Here is a 17,405-nt window from a genome sequence, read left to right as displayed (position 1 = left end):
TAAGCAGAACCGATCGCTATCCGTCAGGGCACGTCGGGCAGGCCAGGCGACGGCCACAAAGGAAAGGAGATGAGGTGTAAGGGGCGAGCTCGGAGGCGGTGGTGGATAGCAAAATTTCCCGGGAGGTGACATTGAAACAGAGGCCAGAATGGAGACGGGGAGAGCCACGCAGACCCAAGGAGGACGCTCCAGGCAGAGGAACAGCCGGGGCAAAGGCGCTGGGAGGGACCGTGCCTTGGGCCTGGGCGGAGCCTCAGGAGGCCAGCGCGGGGGAGCTGCTCCGTGTGTAAGGGTTAAGGGCCTCAGTTTGGAGAGTTGAGGGACGTCCAGAGAGGACAGTCCCCAGGGCCAGTGGCTCCTGCCGCGGCCCACCCCTGCCCCAGGAAGCCCGCTTCTGCTGCCTGGGGACTGGTGGGCCTGGGCAAGTCCCAGGCTGAGTGTGTGAGCTGAGCCCCCAGCTCTGATTCCTCAGCAGCAGCCCTGAGGGGCCTGGGTGGCCCTTGTCCCAGGGTTGCTCAATCTCAAAAGTTAGGGAACTGACGGAGTTCCCTAGTGGCCTAGCCGTTAAGGACCTGGCATTGTCACTGCTGTGGTGCGGGTTCGATCCCCGGCCTTGGGGAACTTCTGTATGCGGCCAGCATAGGCCAAAAAATAAGTGAGGAGACTGTCAGTTCTTGGGCTTTGGGGTTGCTTTTATTTTAGAAGCGTTCAGGACACGGACTGGCTCAGAGGAGCGCACGCGTGAAGTTGTTTCATCCAACCCTGAAGCCTATGCTGCCCACACCCCCCTAACCTTGACAGCTCCCGGCCTCGCCCACATGACAGGCATCGGCGAGAGAAGTGCTCAGCTCTCCCCGGCTTTGATGTCTCTCCACCCTCCTGGCTCCAGGCTCCACTTCCGCCCTAGTCGCTCACAGTTGAGAAGTTCTTTAGGTCTAACCTCCATCCCTCTTGCTGCAATGGCAGTCAGTTTCCTATCTTTTCTCTCACCCTCTGAACTTCCCCCAGAAAAATGAGTATGCCTGGCAGGAATGTTCCCTGCCTCCCTCTTGTCCTCGCCCCGCCTCCCCTGGGCCCCTGAATTTCCGATCTGCCATCTGCCTGGATCCTCTCAGGCACGGTGCCCGAGATCTCTCAGAACCTGGGATGGGGAGGAGGGCAAAGCTGGGGAGTGCTCAGGCCTTCATGCCTCCACCTGCCCCTGCATCTTCCCTTGGGTTCCGTCCCTCATACAGTCTGTGTGACATCAGCCAGGGCTCTCGGCCTGAGGCTCTGCTGGTCCATCTGGAAAGCGGGCCCTGGGGCCGTGGGGAGGCTCTGGCAGCTCCAGGCCAGGGCAGCACCACGCATGGCTCTGGGAACATGGCAAGCGCTCCGTAGAGCGTCCCTTTGCTGTCGTGTACCGTGGCCAGTGAGGGTCACGGAAGGCAGGTCACAGTTCGGCGTGACCCCCAGGAGACCTCCAAGTGAACTCTTGCTGTTTGTCATGAATTGTCATCGTTGTGACAAGCTTGATCCCTGGAGCCCCTTCCTCCTCTGCTCTGGGGAGGCTGACCAGGGAGGGGCTACTTCCCAGCTGTGTATGTGGCCTTGAGCAAGTGACTTGGTCTCTGGGTGCCTCAGCTTCCCCATCTGTGAAGTGGGGGTGAGGGCGGTCCCTTGTCAGAGGGCCAATGGGAGGACGATGGTTAGCACCAGTCAGACTCCCAGAATGGTGCCAAGTGGGGGCCAGGCACCCCACAGACATCACCGTTATGGTGGTGGCGTTGTTTGAGGAGTTGGTGAGATGCGTACACGGTACCTGGCTTTGGGGCCCATGCTCAGCTTATAGCACCCTGTTAGCTGGGTTGGGGGGTTGGGTGTATCTGGAGCCAGGCGCCCCTGAGGGCACAGCTGAATCCAAGGGCGTACCACACAGGTGGTATCCAAGGTGTGGCTCCCTCAGGGCCTGCATTAGTGGGGTGCACACAGCTGCCCTGGGGACCTAGGGTATAGTGTCTGGGACCCGGCCAACCAGGGAGCACCATGGCATGGGTGCAGATGTCAAGCTGAAGGCGGTCGTGTTTGTGGCATATGGATGTGCTGCCTCCACCAGGTCGGCCTCCTGGGATGGGGGGGCGCGGACCTGGGGATTGGGATGCCTGGGGTGTGAGCCTGAGATGTGCAGCTGTGGGAGTGTGTCCTGGGCTAGACGTGCAGAGCGGGGTGTGTGGCAGGTGCGTCTCCATGTGACTGTACCAGGGAAGGCGGGGAAACTGGGGAGGGTTCTAGCTTGTAGCGCTGACAGTTTATCCAGTCGTCCTTCACCTGCTGTTCACTGAGCACCTTCCCTGCCCCAGGCACCATCATAGGTGCTGGGAACCAAACTGTGCACAAAACAGTTGCAGTCCGAGTTCCCATTGTGGCTCAGCAGATTACAAACCCGACTAGTATCCATGAGGACGCAGGTTCAATCCCTGGCCTCGCTCAGTGGGTTAAGGATTGATCTGCCGTTGCCGTGAGCTGTGGTGTAGGTCGCAGACAGTGGCTCAGATCCCATGTTGCTGTGGCTCTGGCTATGGTGTGGGTTAGCAGCTGCAGCTCCGATTTGATCCCTAGCCTGGGACTGCCCTTGGGGAGTGGGCTTCTAAGAGGTCAGATGGCAACAAACACAATATAGAAAAAGAAGGCAGAGAAGGTTCTGGGGTGGGGCAGGGGTGCCGTGTGAGGTCAAGGTGCTCAGGATGGCCTTGCTGAAAAGCTGGCCTCTGGGCAAAGACCTGAGGGAAGACAGGGGTGACTGAGGACAAGCGGTCCTGGGTCTTGGCAGAGGGAAGAGCACATGCAAAGGCCCTGGGGCAGGAGTGTGCTCACCTGTTGCAAAGAGGCCAGAGGCCAGCTCAGCCTGAGGTGGGAGAGTCAGCAGGGGAGGAGCAGTGGGCCTGGGGGGGGGGGGCGGGGGCTCCGCCTTTTCATCCCCCTTCCATCTTGAAACTTGAGGGGCAGGATCTGACTTGGATTCCTCTGGCTGCCCAGGGAAAGGACGAGAGCCGAGGTGGGGAGACCAGTGAGGAGGTGACTGATCGCCCAGGGGAGAGGGTGACCAAAGGTCAGATCTGCCTTTATTGTAAAGAGAGAGCTATTTACTGAGCCAGTCAGTCCCCGGGGGCCCCATGAGACAGATACCTATGTTTATCCCCATTTCACAGCATTTTTCTGCAGCTCAGAAAAACAAAGTCACCAGCTCAAGGCCACACAGCAAATCAATAGCAGATCCAGGACTCACACAAACCCAGGCCCCCAGCGCTGGATCGCTGCACTCTGTTGCGCCTCATCTCTTGTGGCCCCTGGATGTCCTGGGTTTGGAGCATGGGGATAGCAGCTGTCAGCATCTCTGCTGGTGTCTGCACATAGTAGGGATGAGGAAAATTACAGTTGGGTGGCTGGTGGGCTGGATGAATAGAACGCCCGGAGGCCGCTGGCTGCCCATTTTGCAGACAAGTATCAGGAGGGGGGGAGCAGGATGTGGCTAAGGTTCAGGGGAGAGGGCTGCATCTGGGGGTGGGTTTCTTTGTGTCAAAAACCGGGGTGATGGTGATGGGGGCCAGGTTCCCTGGTTTATCAGGGGTCGACCGTTGGGAGTCCGTGGCTATGCGGTGTGGCTGGGGCTTTGGGGGCCTCCTGGGGTCCTGGAGGGAGTGCCTGCAGCTGAGCCCATGCTAGGGGGTCTGATGCAGGAGGGGTGGTGTGGCCAGCGGTTGGGGGTCAGCCCTGGCTCGGCCTGGTTATGCAGCCGATGAGGCTGTCTGTGCCACGAGGCCCGGCTTGGCACAGCCTGCATCCCCCCTCCCCCCCCAGCGCCCAGCCTTCCCCCTTCCTCCCCCACCCACCGCTTCCCGACCTTCCCAGGCTGTCCAGAACCAATGGGTTAATTAGATAACAGAGCTTTTGATTAGTGGGGGAGGGGGAGGAAGGGGGGCCCTGAGGAGGAGGGAGGAGAGGCGCCCTCCCCCGGAGGAGAGGAAGAAGGAGGGAGGGCTGGGGAGGGAGGGAGCGAGGCACAGCTTGGCTCTGCACTGCCGTGTGACTAGAAATTGTAATCGCCGAGAGAGAGGGAGAGACGGACCGAGCCCCGGCTGAGGGAGACCAGACGGACCGAGAATCTGACCCAGACGGACTCCCCCAAGAGGCCTAGGACCTAGGAGAGGGCGATGGGGATGGAGCAAGAGTGAAGAGGAGATGGAGGAGCAGAGGGGGGCCCGGTGGTCCCAAGGGCAGTGATACAGCGAGGGGGGGTCCTGAGGAGGGGGTGGGGGCTGGAGGAGGCAGACAGGGATTGGAGGCAGAGGGGCGGGGAAAGAGCAGGGGGCTGGGGTCCGTGGTGGCGAGCAGAGGCTGGCGGTGGGGGGAGAGAGGAGGCAGAGGTGGGGGTGGGGTAGGAGACCGGAGAGGCGAGCTGGGAGGGGAGGAGGCGACAGTTGCTGCAGTGGCCTAGACGGGCCTCCCTAGGGGGTGGGAAGGGCGACAGGCGAGGAGGGGGGGGCGCGGGGAGACCCAAGAAGCCCCTGCGCCCCCCCCCAGCACAACCTCGACAGGAAGCCCTGGAGAAGTGGGGAGGCAGAGCCCCCCACGGCTGGAGGCATGTGGAGGGGGGGCCTGGGGCGCAGGGAGAGGCCCAGCGGAAGCCAAGCCACTGGGGTGAGTGTCCCTTGCTGTGGGGGGAGACAAGGACGGAGATGGCGGGGGTGGGGGGGGCTCTGCTGAAGCCGTCATCAGGGGGGATGCGGACTGGCCGAGGGACACGGCCTGGACGCAGCGTCAGTGGCCCAGTCTGGACCTGGGGTGGGCCCTGCAGGCTCTCACCACCCGAGGGACATCCTGGCCCCAGGGTCCCCCAGTCTTGAATCCCGGTTCCCCTGGGCTGCACCGCCCCCTTGGCTCGGAGGGTGGGGGCTGGCTTATAACCCGTCTTGTGAGGTGGGAATGGTGGGCGCAGGATGAGGACAGACCCGTTGTCACACAGGAGGTGGGAAGACCCCACCACCCTCACAGGACACAGACAGAGGCGTTCACAGCCCCCAGCCTCCCAGGTAGAAAAATGAGTCTGGGCTGTAGACGCGGGATCAAACCTCCCCTCACCCCACTGCCGTGTCTCTCCGTGTCTCTGTCTGTCTGTCTAGCTCTTGCTCACCGCCTCGCACATGCATTCAGGCACAGACACCTGCACAAGCATTTCAATCTGAGTTAAGATGATGCTGGAAACTGCGGGAGTGTGTGTGTGTGGGGGGGGGGACGGGGGTGGGTGGCTCTGTGTTTGTGGGTCTGAGAATACACTGTGCAGGGGGCTGCCCCTGTCACCACCTTTGGTGTGTGGGTTTGTGCAGAAGGCTCCCCTGTCCCCCTGTCCTCCCAGCTTGCCGGGACCTCAGGTCAGCGGGGTTGGAGCAGAGCCTGCCGGCCTGGGTGCCTTTGTGTGCACTCAAGCCGAAGACGCTGCGTGGAAGGGAGGGTGGGGAGCACAGGGGTAAAGCCTGGCCCCCAGTCCCCTTCTGTCACTGCCCAGCGGCGCCTCCGGGCTCCTCAGTGCCCTCCTCCGTAAGCTGGCCATCCTCCCAGCTTCCTCCCTCCCGGGGTTCCCAGGAAGCTTAAGCACGCAAGTGCAGAGAATTCAGAGCTATTATTATTGTTGCTGTCGTTGTTACCGTGGGGATTAGCCCAGCCCTCTCTTGATCTCCCATCTTGTGGAAGTGGGGGTGGGAGGACCTGACCCCACAGTGCTCGCTCCCCTCCCAGGGCTCAGACTCAGGGTCCCCAGCCCCCCAGCCCCCCGGCCCCAGCCCAGCCTCATCCTGCCGCAGCCGGCGCCATGGTCTTGTCTTGAGCACCTGCCTTTCCAGGCCCCCCTGGGCTGCTCCTCCAGGCTCCCCCCCTGCCCACACCCTGGCCTCCCCGGTTGTCTCTGGCACCACACCTCCTTCAGGTTCCCCTTTTGGAGTCCCACTCACATCCCGCAGCTGCTGCTGCTGCTGCTGCTGCTGCTGCTGCTGCTGCTGCTGCTGCGAGGCCCTCGGGCCTCAGCAAAGTGAAGGGACACGGGCGGGCTGGGCAGCTTGTCTGAGTGCAATGGTGGGGCAGCGGGGCCGCTGGGCAACTCAGCCCCCGCAAATGCACCCTGGAGGGAGAAGGGAGGGGAGGGGGTCCAGGACACTGGATCCGCTCCCAGAGGCGCGAGGGCAGGTAGCCAGGGAACTGGATGGGTGCTGGGACGGGAACCAGCTCCTCAGGCGGACGTCCCCCTTTCTCTGGCACGACTGTTCTGTCTGTCTGTCTCTCACTCCTGCTCTACCTCTTTATCTCCCTTTTGGGAAACAAGAACAAAGAACTGAATTTTCAATCCAGCTGACTTCCACTTGCCAACTTAGCGCCCTCTGGCAAGCACTTCCTCTCCCCCCGGCCTCAGTTTTCTGTCCTGTGAAAAGGGTGTAAAGTCTGTCCAGCGGGGGGGTGGGGGGGAGAGGATGGGATGAGATGAGTGCAGGGCAGAGCCTGCTGGACCCTTATCTTCTGGGATGGCCTCTCCCCCCACCTGGGGGGCTGCAGGAGCCTTGCCCCTCGGGCCCTGAGCCCGGGGCAGGGAGGGGATGGTGGCAGCAGGGGCAGAGAGCTGTGTGCATGTGGGGTCAGGGCAGGGCCCCTCAGGGTCCCTTCCCTCACTGAGCCTCTCCCTCTCTCTCCCCCCTACAGCCCCCCGGCGTCCACGCGGAGCATGAACATTGAGGATGGCGCGTGCCCGCGGCTCCCTGTGTCCCCCGCTGCCGCCCGGTAGGATGTCCTGGCCCCATGGGGCCCTGCTCTTCCTCTGGCTCTTCTCCCCACCCCTGGGGGCCGGCGGGGGCGGCGTGGCCTTGACATCTGCTGCCGGCGGGGGCTCCCCGCCGGCCACCTCCTGCCCTGCGGCTTGCTCCTGCAGCAACCAGGCCAGCCGGGTGATCTGTACAAGGAGGGAGCTGGCCGAGGTCCCTGCCAGCATCCCCGTCAACACACGGTACCTGAACCTGCAGGAGAACGGCATCCAGGTGAGCCGGGCTGGCCGCGGTGGGGAGCACAGGTGGCACGGGGGAGGGACACAGGTGGTGGCCAGTCCCCACCAGCTCTTCATGCCCGCCCCCCGGGCACTTTGGGGATGCTGTTGGCCAGCGTGTGGACAGGTGCACCCCTGTCCTGGCCCTGGAGCCATGGGTTGTGCTGGGAGTGACCCTTCCCTGAGGTCCCGGGGCCATCGGCAGCACCGCACCCTCCACCGCGTGGCTTTGGGCATGTGACGTGTGACTGTGCCTCACTTTCTTCATCTGGAAAGTGGGGATGATGAGAGCCCCGAGGGGTTGCTGTTGGTGCCAGGGCTGATGGGCTTCCTGCTTGTTGAGGGTTTAGAGTGGTGCTGGCAGCGGGCCGGCCCTCCTTTGCTGTGCAGTATGGGGCTCACACCCCCGCTTCCTGGAGTTGGTGTGACAGCTGAGCCGTCTCCGGTACCTGGCTGGTGCCTGGACCGGGTAGTTGTTGTCTGATTACTATTGTGATTAAGATGGGTCATAAATGATGCTCTGGGGGCAGGGCTGTGCTGTGCTATTTTGAAGCGGGGTCCATCCTCTCTGCTCTGCTGACTTTGGGGCTGGATCACCCGCAGGGCTGGGGGGTGGCGTCCTGTGCACTGTTAGGGGCTGCCTCCCTGGCCACTAGATACCAGCAGCATCTTGCCCCCAGGTCCAAATGTGTCTCCAGATGTGACTGGATTCCCCGGGGAGGGGAGTGGGGAATGGCCCCTGGTTGAGAACCACCATTTTAAGGCCTTTGGTCCATCCCCTGCCCCCGGGCAGGCCTCTCCTACCCCAGCCCGAAGAGCCAGGAGAGAGGGGGGCTTAGAGCTGACCTTTCCCCCCGCCCCACCGCACAAGGCCCCCCTCTGTAGAGTAGAGAAGGGTAAGAGGTTAGGGTGGGCGGTGCCAAGGGGGCTCCCCAAGTCAAGGCTGTCCCTCCTGGGTGACCTTGGGGCACGAACTACTACAGCCAGAGCTGGGTCACATCACCCACCCCTGCTCCTGCAGGACTGTGTCCCCGGGCTCTGGGCCACCTTACCAGTTGCCTCCACCAAGAAGGTACCTTTCCTTTTCTTTTTTGGCCGCCCCGAGGCATATGGAGTTCCCGGGTCAGGGATCAGATCCCAGACGCTGTTGCGACCTAAGCTGCCGCTGTGGCAACGCCAGAGCTTTTGACCCCTTGTGCTGGGCCAGGATCCCAGCGCTCACAAGATGTTGCCTGTCCCATCGCACCACAGCAGGAGCTCCAAGAGGGCCCCTCTTCTACCCGTGCATTTCGATTCTGCCTCACATCCCTCGGGCTGCAGCCTCGGCTGCCCTGTCCATGTCCCCCTTAAGGAGGTGCCATCCTCGCCTTGCACCTGCCCCCCCATTCCCTGTGCTCCAGTGTCCCTCATTTATTCACGTGACAGCCCGCGCGTGGCCAAGCCCTGCCATAGACAATGACCAAGATGAGCCCTTCCCTGCCCCTGGGCAGCAGAGGTCCTGGAAGGGAAGACATGATAAGCCAATCAACAGGATGGCTCGTCAGGCTGGGGTAACAGGGAGGGGGCCGGAAGTGGGGACTGTTAGCGCATCCGGCCTATCGTCTGTGACAGGAGCCACTGAGTCCATGCGGCCAGCAGCTTCCCTTCGGTGGAAGCAGACTTCTTTCTCTTTGGGGAGCCCAGTAAACAATTCAGTGCCCCCCAATAGCTGCCAAGTGCCCAGCCCTGGACCAGGCTACTCCGCGCACAAACCCATGCAGGGCACTGACTATGACAGCCACCAAGCAACGCCTGTCCCCCAGCTTCTCCAGCTCCTAACTGTGGAGCCAGGCCATACTCCAGGGGTAGCCTCCCGGTGCCCTTTGCCTAAAACCCTCAAAAAAGGAGTTCCCGCTGTGGCTCGGTGGAAACCAAGCTGACTAGTATCCATGAGGTTGCAGGTTTAATCCCTGGCCTGGCTCAGTGGGTTAAGGATCTGTTGTTGCCATGAGCTGTGGTGTAGGTCACAGACATGGCTCGGATCCTGCGTTGCTGTGAGACCCTTAGCCTGGGAACTTCCATATGCCACAAGTGCCGCCCTAAACACACACACACACAAACCAACCCTCCGAAGCCTCCTGGACTCTGGAATGACATCCAGGCTCTACTGTGATAACCAGTCACTGTCCCAGGCTTGAGAAGCTGCTCAGACCATCCCTCTGCCTGAACAGACCTCTCTCAGGCCCTGCAGTCCCCCTGGCCAGCCTCCCCCTACTGCCTTCCCTCTGAGCCACCTCGACCCCAGCATCTGCGTCCTTGCGCTTAACCTTCTGTCTGTCCAGTATGTCTTGGCTGTCCTCCGCGTGGAGGCCGTGGTCTAGGCCCTGGGGACACGTCAGTGACCCAAACCGACACCCAGCACTGTGCTCCCTGAGCCTGCAGTCCTGGGCTGTGTCCGGAAGTAAACGCTGGTAAAGATGCTGAGGGCAGGGCAACCGGAGGGAGAAGCAGGGCGGTGGCTGCAGGAGGAGGGCTTGCTGGCTGTAGCCTTAGACTTAGACACGGAGGTCGGGAGTTCCCTGGAGGCTCAGTGGGTTAAAGACCTGAGGTTGGCACCACTGCGGCTCAGGTTGCAGCTGGGGTGCAGGTTTGATCCCAGGCCCTAGAACTGACACATACATGCTGCAGGCAAGGCCAAAAAGCCATAGACACGGAGGTCGGTGTGGCCTCAGGGAGAAGGTGACGTTTGAGCCACGCGTTTCAGGGAGGGGGAGGGGGGAGGCTTCTGGGGCCTCCCGGGAAGCGGGCAGCAAGTGCAAAGGCCCTGAGGTGGAGCCCTCCTGGGCTGGCATGGCCGGAGCCCGGGAGAGGGTGGGAGGTGAGGGCAGAGAGGGGGCAAAGGGGCCTCGGGGGTCACGGTGAAGGCTTGGGCTCTTCTCTGGGTGAGACGGGCCAGGGGAGGCTCTGAGCACAGGACGGACAAGCTCTGCCTTGGGTCTGTCACTAGCTGGGATGCGGGGCCCATAGAGGCAAGGGCGACAGCGGGAAGTCCTGTTCAGAGGCTGGTGAGAGCTCAGGACGGAGCTGCCGGTGGCCCAGCTGGTGGAGGTGGTGAGAAGTGGACGGATTCTGCACCTGGAAGGTGGACGTGGCAGGATTTTCCAACCAAGTGGATATGGGAAAAGAGGGGGGAAAAGGACTCCATAGATCTGAGTTGACCCCGTGGTTGGACCTGTCTGCTCACATTTCTGTCAGCCTGTGTGACCCACACCCTGTCAGAATATATATGCCAGCCCTGTAGACAGAAACGCATTTATTTACTGAAGGCAGAATTCCCGTGTGGCTCAGAGGGTTAAGGATCTGGCGTTGGCACTGCTGTGGCTCAGGTTTGATCCCTGGCCTGGAAACGACCCCCGCCCCCAAAAAAAAGGAAAGGAAAGAAAAAGGCAGAGTTCCTGCGGTGGCGCAGTGGAAACGAATCCAACTAGTATCAGTGAGGATGATGGTTCCATCCCTGGCCTCACTCAGTGGGTCGGGGAGCCAGCGTCGCTGTGAGCTCTGGTGTAGGTCACAGACGCTTGGATCCGGCGTGGCTGTGGCTGTGGTGTAGGCCAGCGGCTGCAGCTTGAATGTGACCCCTAGCCTGGGAACATTCATATGCCGCGGGAATGGCCCTAGAAAGCAAAAAAAGAAAAAAAAAAAAAGCAAGCCAAAGGCCTGCACGGGTGCAGGGCGTCCGTGGATCGATTTGTAAAATAAAGCTTACACCCAACAGCCATTGCTAGGGGCGGAAAGCATGTCTTGAGATCCTAACCCTTTGCTTTCTTGCCCCTGGGCCTTCTTGCACCACCCACGCTGGACACCACAGACCTGCCCACCCGCCTGCCTGTTCCCTGAGTGCAGGGAGGGTCTGTCAAGGGGCCGCTTCTCAATGTGCAGTGGACGCATCCTCCCTGGGCGGGCACCTTGCAGATGGCAGGAGGGGCCCGCCTCAGGAGCAGTTAGAGGTGTTTTACCAAATAACTTCTTAATTTTCCAGATAAAAAAGATGAAAAAACTCACCCCACCTTCCCACCACCTAGATATAAATAACTACTGTTTACATTTCGCTTTAAAGCCTCCCTGGCTCTTTTCTGTGACTATGTAAATCAGGCTTTAAATTATTTATTATAGAATGAATATAAATTAATTTAGAAAAAGCTAGAAGAGACACCTAAGTAAGAACACAGGGACAAGGAGTTCCCGTGTGGCTCGGTGGGTCAAGGATCTGGCGTTGTCCCTTCAGAGGCCCAGGTGGCTGCTGTGGCACAGGTTTGATCCCTGGGCCAGGAACTTCCACGTGCTTCCGGTGCAGCCAAAAAAAAAAAGAATACAGGGACAGGAGTTCACATTGTGGCTCAGCAGTAATGAACCTAACTAGTATCCATGAGGACGTGGGTTCAATCCCTGATCTTGCTCAGTGGGTTAAGGATCCGGTGTTGCCGTGAGCTGCAGTGTAGATCGCAGATGAGGCTCAGATTCTGATGTTGCTGTGGCTGTGGTGTAGGCCGGCAGCTGTAGCTCCGATTCGACCCCTAGCCTGGACACTTCCACATGCCAGCAAGTGTGGACCTTAAAAAATAAAACATTTAAAAAACATTTTTAAGTGGAAGTCGCGCCTTTGCTTTTTTTTTTTTTTTTTTAAGAAAAAATGACATCACCCTATTTCATGGTGGTTTGCAACTGGCTTTTGGCACGTAGGAATTTAACCATGAGCATCTTTCTCCCTGATTCTGATCTTTATTATGTGGATTTTAATGACTGCATAGGATTCTGGTGCGTGGGTGACCTGTCATTAACTAGTCCTGTCTTATTGCGAATGTTTTCATCGATATAAACTACACAGCAGTGAACATCCTCCGTGCCTGTTCTCAGTACTAGTCTCCATTCCTCCCTTGGGAGAAATTCCTAGAAGTGGGGTTGTGCGGTCGGAGTCTGTGACCTCCCCGCACACACAGGCGTGTGAGGCCTGGCACCAGTGCTCCGTAGAGGTGGCCTGAGTTCTGGGGATTCGAGAGCCCCCTTGTCCAAGGTCACCCATTTGTCATCTGGTTTCCACACAACATCTCCATGGGGTCAGAGACTTTGCCCGGCTCCCTGCTTCATCCTCAGCACCTAGAGCAGAGCTTGGCACACAGTAGGTGCTCAGCAGATGTCTGTGAGTGGGAGACCAGCCCCAGGGGACCTGGCCCCGGGGAATCATCTGTGAGTGGGAACAGGAGGCAAATGCTGCGGCGCCCGCCCTGAGAACTGGGGGCAGCCCTGAGGTCCCCATTGCCTGTTCCCACGAGCCCCTGGCCTGAGATGCAGCCAGGGTGAGGACCACAGGGAGAGAGGGGACGCCAAGGAGACAGGGGCTGAGCCTGCAGAGATGCCTGCTGGGCAGAGCCCTGGGGACACGCCTTCCCGATGCCCCGGTGCCCCCCAGAGTGGGCACATGCAGATCCACAGACACCCCATCCCCCTGTCTGCTCTGGGTCCACGTAGAAGCTGCACCCCTGGGCTGGGGTGGGCTTCTCAGTCAGGCGGGGGTCCTCCCTGGGCCTTCGTCCTCTGTCACAGTCATGGCCTGATCTCCTTGTCCCCACTCTGCTCCCCCTATCCCTCCAGGGCCAGCCATCCTCATGTGTTTACCCTGGATCCTTCTGCTTGTGTGTGTTCTTGCAAAATGCTTATTGTTGCTTTGTGTGCGTGTATTTTTAATTTATGCAAATGAAGCTGCGTTATAGATGGCTTTCTTTGTCTCCTACTGTTTTCACTCGGCCTGGGTTTTTAAGAGCCATCATATCTCATCTTGCGTGTGTGTGTGTGTGTGCGCGCGCGCTCTGCTGCTTTAACTGCTGCAGAATTCCGCTTGATGGGTGCCCCCCCACCCCAGGAAGCCCCAAGCTGCCCCCCACTACAGATCCTCCCTCAGGAGCCCTTTGGGGATAATGTTTCTGGAATGGACCAGGGAGAATTGCTGGGTCAGAGGACATTTAACCTCACAAAGTCGCTGACCCACGCAGGCTTTTAAGGGGCTGCCCTGGTCCCTCCACGGGTCAGCCATGAGGTCCTGTGGGCACCTGACAAGGAAATTTGCTTCTGCTCTAAGAAACCAATCAACCCATCCTAAGGAGACACTGGGAGAGGCCTCAGAGAGTTGGCTGGATTGCCAGCGGCCAGGACGTAGAAGTAGCCTTGGCCTGATGACCAGGGTGCTGCTTAAATGAATTATTGCACATTCTTTGGACAAACTATGCTGCGGCATTTTTTTCCTTTTCTTTCTTTTTTTTGGCCATCCCATGATATATGGAGTTCCCAGGCCAGGGATCAGATCCAAGCCACAGTTGTGACCTACCTGTGCCGCAGCTGCTGCAACACCAGATCCTTTACCCACTGTGCCTGGCGCTGCAGAGGTGCTGCCAATCTCATTGCACCACAGCAGGAATTCCTATCCTGCAGCAATTTAAAATGGAGTTTTGGGGAGTTCCTGTTGTGATTCATTGGGTTAAGAAGCCTACACAGTTCCATGAGGTTGCTGGTTTGATCCCTGGCCTTGCTCAGTGGGTTAAGAATCTGGTGTTGCCGAAAGCTGTAGTGTAGGTCACAGGTATGGCTTAGATCTGGCGTTGCTGTGGCTGTTGTGTGGGCCCACAAACTGCAGCTCCGATTCGACCTTAGTCTGGGAACTTCCTTATGCTGCAGGTGTGGCCCTTAAAAGCAAGAAAAGAAAAAAAAATGGAGTTTTTGGAGTTACCTGGTGGCCTAGCAGGTTAAGGATCCGGTGTTGTCACTGCTGTGGCTCAGGTCACCGCTGTGGTGGGGGTTGTGTTCATCCCTGGCCTGGGAACTTCTGCATGCTGCCCCCCAAAAAGGAATTTCAGAGACGATCAAATGACACAGGGAAAGGCTTAGATCACACTGAGAATTTGGAAGGCTGCAGGTAGTATGTCCAATGTGCTTTTTTTTTTTTTTTTCCCACTGTACAGCAAGGGGATCAAGTTATCCTTACATGTATACATTACAATTACATTTTTTTCCCCACCCTTTGTTCTGTTGCAACATGAGTATCTAGACAAAGTTCTCAATGCTATTCAGCAGGATCTCCTTGTAAATCTATTCTAAGTTGTGTCTGATAAGCCCAAGCTCCCGATCCCTCCCACCCCCCCTCCCCCTCCCATCAGGCAGCCACAAGTCTTTTCTCCAAGTCCGATTTTCTTTTCTGTGGAGATGTTCATTTGTGCTGGATATTAGATTCCAGTTATAATTGATATCATTTGGTATTTATCTTTGTCTTTCTGGCTCATTTCACTCAGTATGAGATTCTCTAGTTCCATCCATGTTGCTGCAAGTGGCATTATGTCATTCTTTTTTATGGCTGAGTAGTATTCCATTGTGTATATACACCACATCTTCCGAATCCAATCATCTGTCGATGGACATTTGGGTTGTTTCCATGTCCTGGATATTGTGAATAGTGCTGCAATGAACATGCAGGTGCATGTGTCTCTTTTAAGTAGAGTTTTGTCCAGATAGATGCCCAAGAGTGGGATTGCAGGGTCATATGGAAGTTCTATGTATAGATTTCTAAGGTATCTCCAAACTGTTCTCCATAGTGGCTGTACCAGTTTCCATTCCCACCAACAGTGCAGGAGGGTTCCCTTTTCTCCACAGCCCCTCCAGCACTTGTTATTTGTGGATTTATTAATGATGGCCATTCTGACTGGTGTGAGGTGGTATCTCATGGTAGTTTTGATTTGCATTTCTCTTATAATCAGCGATGTTGAGCATTTTTTCATGTGTTTGCTGGACATCTGTATATCTTCTTTGGAGAAAGGTCTATTGAGGTCTTTTGCCCATTTTTCCATTGATTGATTGGCTTTTTTGCTGTTGGGTTGTATAAGTTGCTTATATATTCTAGAGATTAAGCCCTTGTTGGTTGCATCATTTGAAACTATTTTCTCCCATTCTGTAAGTTGTCTTTTTGTTTTCTTTTTGGTTTCCTTTGCTGTGCAAAAGCTTTTCAGTTTGATGAGGTCCCATGGGTTTATTTTTGCTCTAATTTCTATTGCTTTGGGAGACTGACCTGAGAAAATATTCATGATGTTGATGCCAATGTGCTTTTAAAATTTAATTTAAAACAGCAAAAATCAGGAACCACCCAGACATGTTAGGAATGCTGTTGTCAGGGCTCCCTGGTGGCGCAGTGGGGTAAGGATCCAGCGTTGCCACCGCAGCAGCTTGGGTCCCTGGCCCAGGAGCTTCCGCGTGCTGCGCGGGCCAGGCCAAAACCAAGACAAAGCAAAAACGGTGCCTTTGCCTGCGTCCTAGTGTTACGGAGGATGTTCAGGTGCTTTTGTTTTCTTTATGCTCCCCATTTTCTTCAAGGAGGGTGTTTAATACTGTTTGTGATCGGGACAAATTAAACTCGAAAATAACCGGCGCAAAATCTTACACAAGCAAGAAAGTCTACGCCGGGATTTGCTCACCTTTCCCTGGAGAAGGGAGCAGAAACTGATGCATGGTGAGTTTGCCCTGACCCCGTTCTTGCCGAGGTGGCAAGATCGTTCCCATCTGATGTGCAAACGCAGGCGCTGGTGACTCGCTGGAAGGCCTGGGCCCCTGGAAGCCAGCATGGAGAAGCGAGGGGAGACATGAGGCCCAGCCAGCCAGGGTGCGGCTTCAGGAAAGTCAGTCTGTTACAAAGAAGAACCCAGCCTAGGGAAACCAAGGCCAGCACAGAAATGGCTTTTCACTTGCCCGCTAGTTTGCACTTTTCTGGGTGGCTGGTCCCGCCCGCATCAGGAAGTATGGGGGTTTTTGGTTGGAGGGAATTTTCCCAGCCAGAGCCCTTGAAGGAAGGACTGAGGGGTCCTCCCCGGAGCCCAGCGAGGGCAGCTTTGCCTGCAGGCTGGTGGGACCCTCCAGTCAACCTGGGCAGGAGGGAGCAGCTGGCCCTAGCTGCCCTGCCCAGGCCCTAGGACTTGAGGCCTAGCTCGCCCTCTATGCCTTCCACCCGACCCCGATCTCTTATTTCCTCCCCCAGAGGCACCCCCAGAACCTGGATCATTCAAGACCCCTCTGGCTCTCAGTCTCCGCACCTGAGCCAGGGAACCCGACCAGTGTACATGAGGGTGAGGGTTCGATCCCTGGCCTCCCTCAGTGGGTTAAGCATCAGGCATGGTCATGAGCTGTGGCATAGGTCACAGATGTGGCTCGGATCTGGCGTGGCTGTGGCTGTGGTGTAGGCCGGCAGCTGTAGCTCTGATTGGGCTCCTAGCCTGGGAACCTCCATGTGCCGCAGGGGTGGTCCTAAGAGAAAAAAATCGTCAGGGAGTTCGCGCTGTGGCACAGCAGGATCAGTGACATCTCTATAGCACCAGGAAGCAGGTTCAGTTCCCAGCCCAGCACAGTGGGTTAAAGGATCTGGCTTTGCCACAGCTGAGGCATAGGTCAGGACTGTGGCTCAGATCTGATGCCTGGCCTGGGAGCTCCATATGCCATGGGGCAGCAAAACCAAAACCAAACCAAAACAAAACAAAACAAAGATGATCAGAAAGAGAAGGGTCACAGAAATGCCACCAGGGCAAGAAGTCAAACATGAAGAGCCCCTGAGGGAGGCCCTGTCTCCTCCCCCTACTGCCTCCCCCCTCCCAGAGACAAGCCTCCCCTGAGCCCTGACGGGGGGCGCCGAGAGGCCCTGGCTGTTCCCCTTTCCTCTGCTGCTGTCGGGTCGTGTTCTCAGCCTCCGTTCCTTTCTGCGTTTCTGTTGGTGGGCGTTGGGATTGCCTCCAGTTTGGGTCTCTCACTGGAGAGGGATTATAGATTTCGTGCTTTGGGGCCGGAGGGGACCCAGGTAGAGCCCTTTCCCCATTTACTCCATGAGCATGGCCCGCCTGCCTCGGGCTGGGGCAGGAGGGGCCCCGAGGCTGCCGCCGACTCAGGATAGGATGCCACACGGCCCGTGCCTCACAGGGCATGTCCAATGCCTGTGGGCTCCTCCGCTTCTTCGAACACCAGACGCCCGGGTGCTCCCCAGTACCCACTCGGACGGAGGCAGTCCTTCAGGACGAGGCCTCCCCCTTCCCCCTGCACATCCTGCGTCCTGGCCTCTGCCGCTCCCTCCTCGCTCAGAGCGTTCACACTTGCTGCTCCCTCTTTCTGGAATGCTGTTCCACCCTCCCACTCACTAGGTAACACCAGCATGTAGGACTGTGGGGGACATTTGGGGTCTGACTCAATTCCTCCAGCACGTTATGGAACCTGCCTGGGCCTCAGTTTTGGTCATCAGTAAAATGGGGAGGTAACAGTCTTTCCACCGTAGAGTGCCCAGAAGGTCAATGTC

General features: G+C 57.9%; 1 protein-coding gene across 5 annotated transcripts in view; it reads left to right on the top strand.

The window, feature by feature from the left end:
• Positions 1-17,405, top strand: part of LRRC4B (leucine rich repeat containing 4B) — a 65,364-nt gene that overhangs the window by 32,823 nt on the left and 15,136 nt on the right. For 3 of the 5 annotated variants that reach the window (XM_084961453.1, XM_021094798.2, XM_021094802.2), the window contains one exon: positions 6,724-7,055. In XM_084961453.1, the coding sequence (XP_084817579.1) occupies positions 6,759-7,055 (297 nt within the window). In that variant the 5' untranslated portion in view covers positions 6,724-6,758. Of the gene's footprint in view, positions 1-4,069; positions 4,254-4,536; positions 4,678-6,723; positions 7,056-17,405 lie in introns of those variants that run through there. The other 2 variants (XM_084961454.1, XM_021094797.2) reach the window with 2 other exon arrangements.

Source organism: Sus scrofa, chromosome 6 (genome assembly GCF_054392235.1).
Source record: "Sus scrofa isolate SSC_HxYL_T2T_F1_AM1 chromosome 6, Sscrofa_HxYL_maternal_Yorkshire_Landrace_v2.0, whole genome shotgun sequence".
In the NCBI taxonomy this organism is placed as follows: domain Eukaryota; kingdom Metazoa; phylum Chordata; class Mammalia; order Artiodactyla; family Suidae; genus Sus; species Sus scrofa.
Note: the sequence above shows the minus strand (reverse complement) of the source record. Positions and strands in the feature narration are given on the sequence as shown.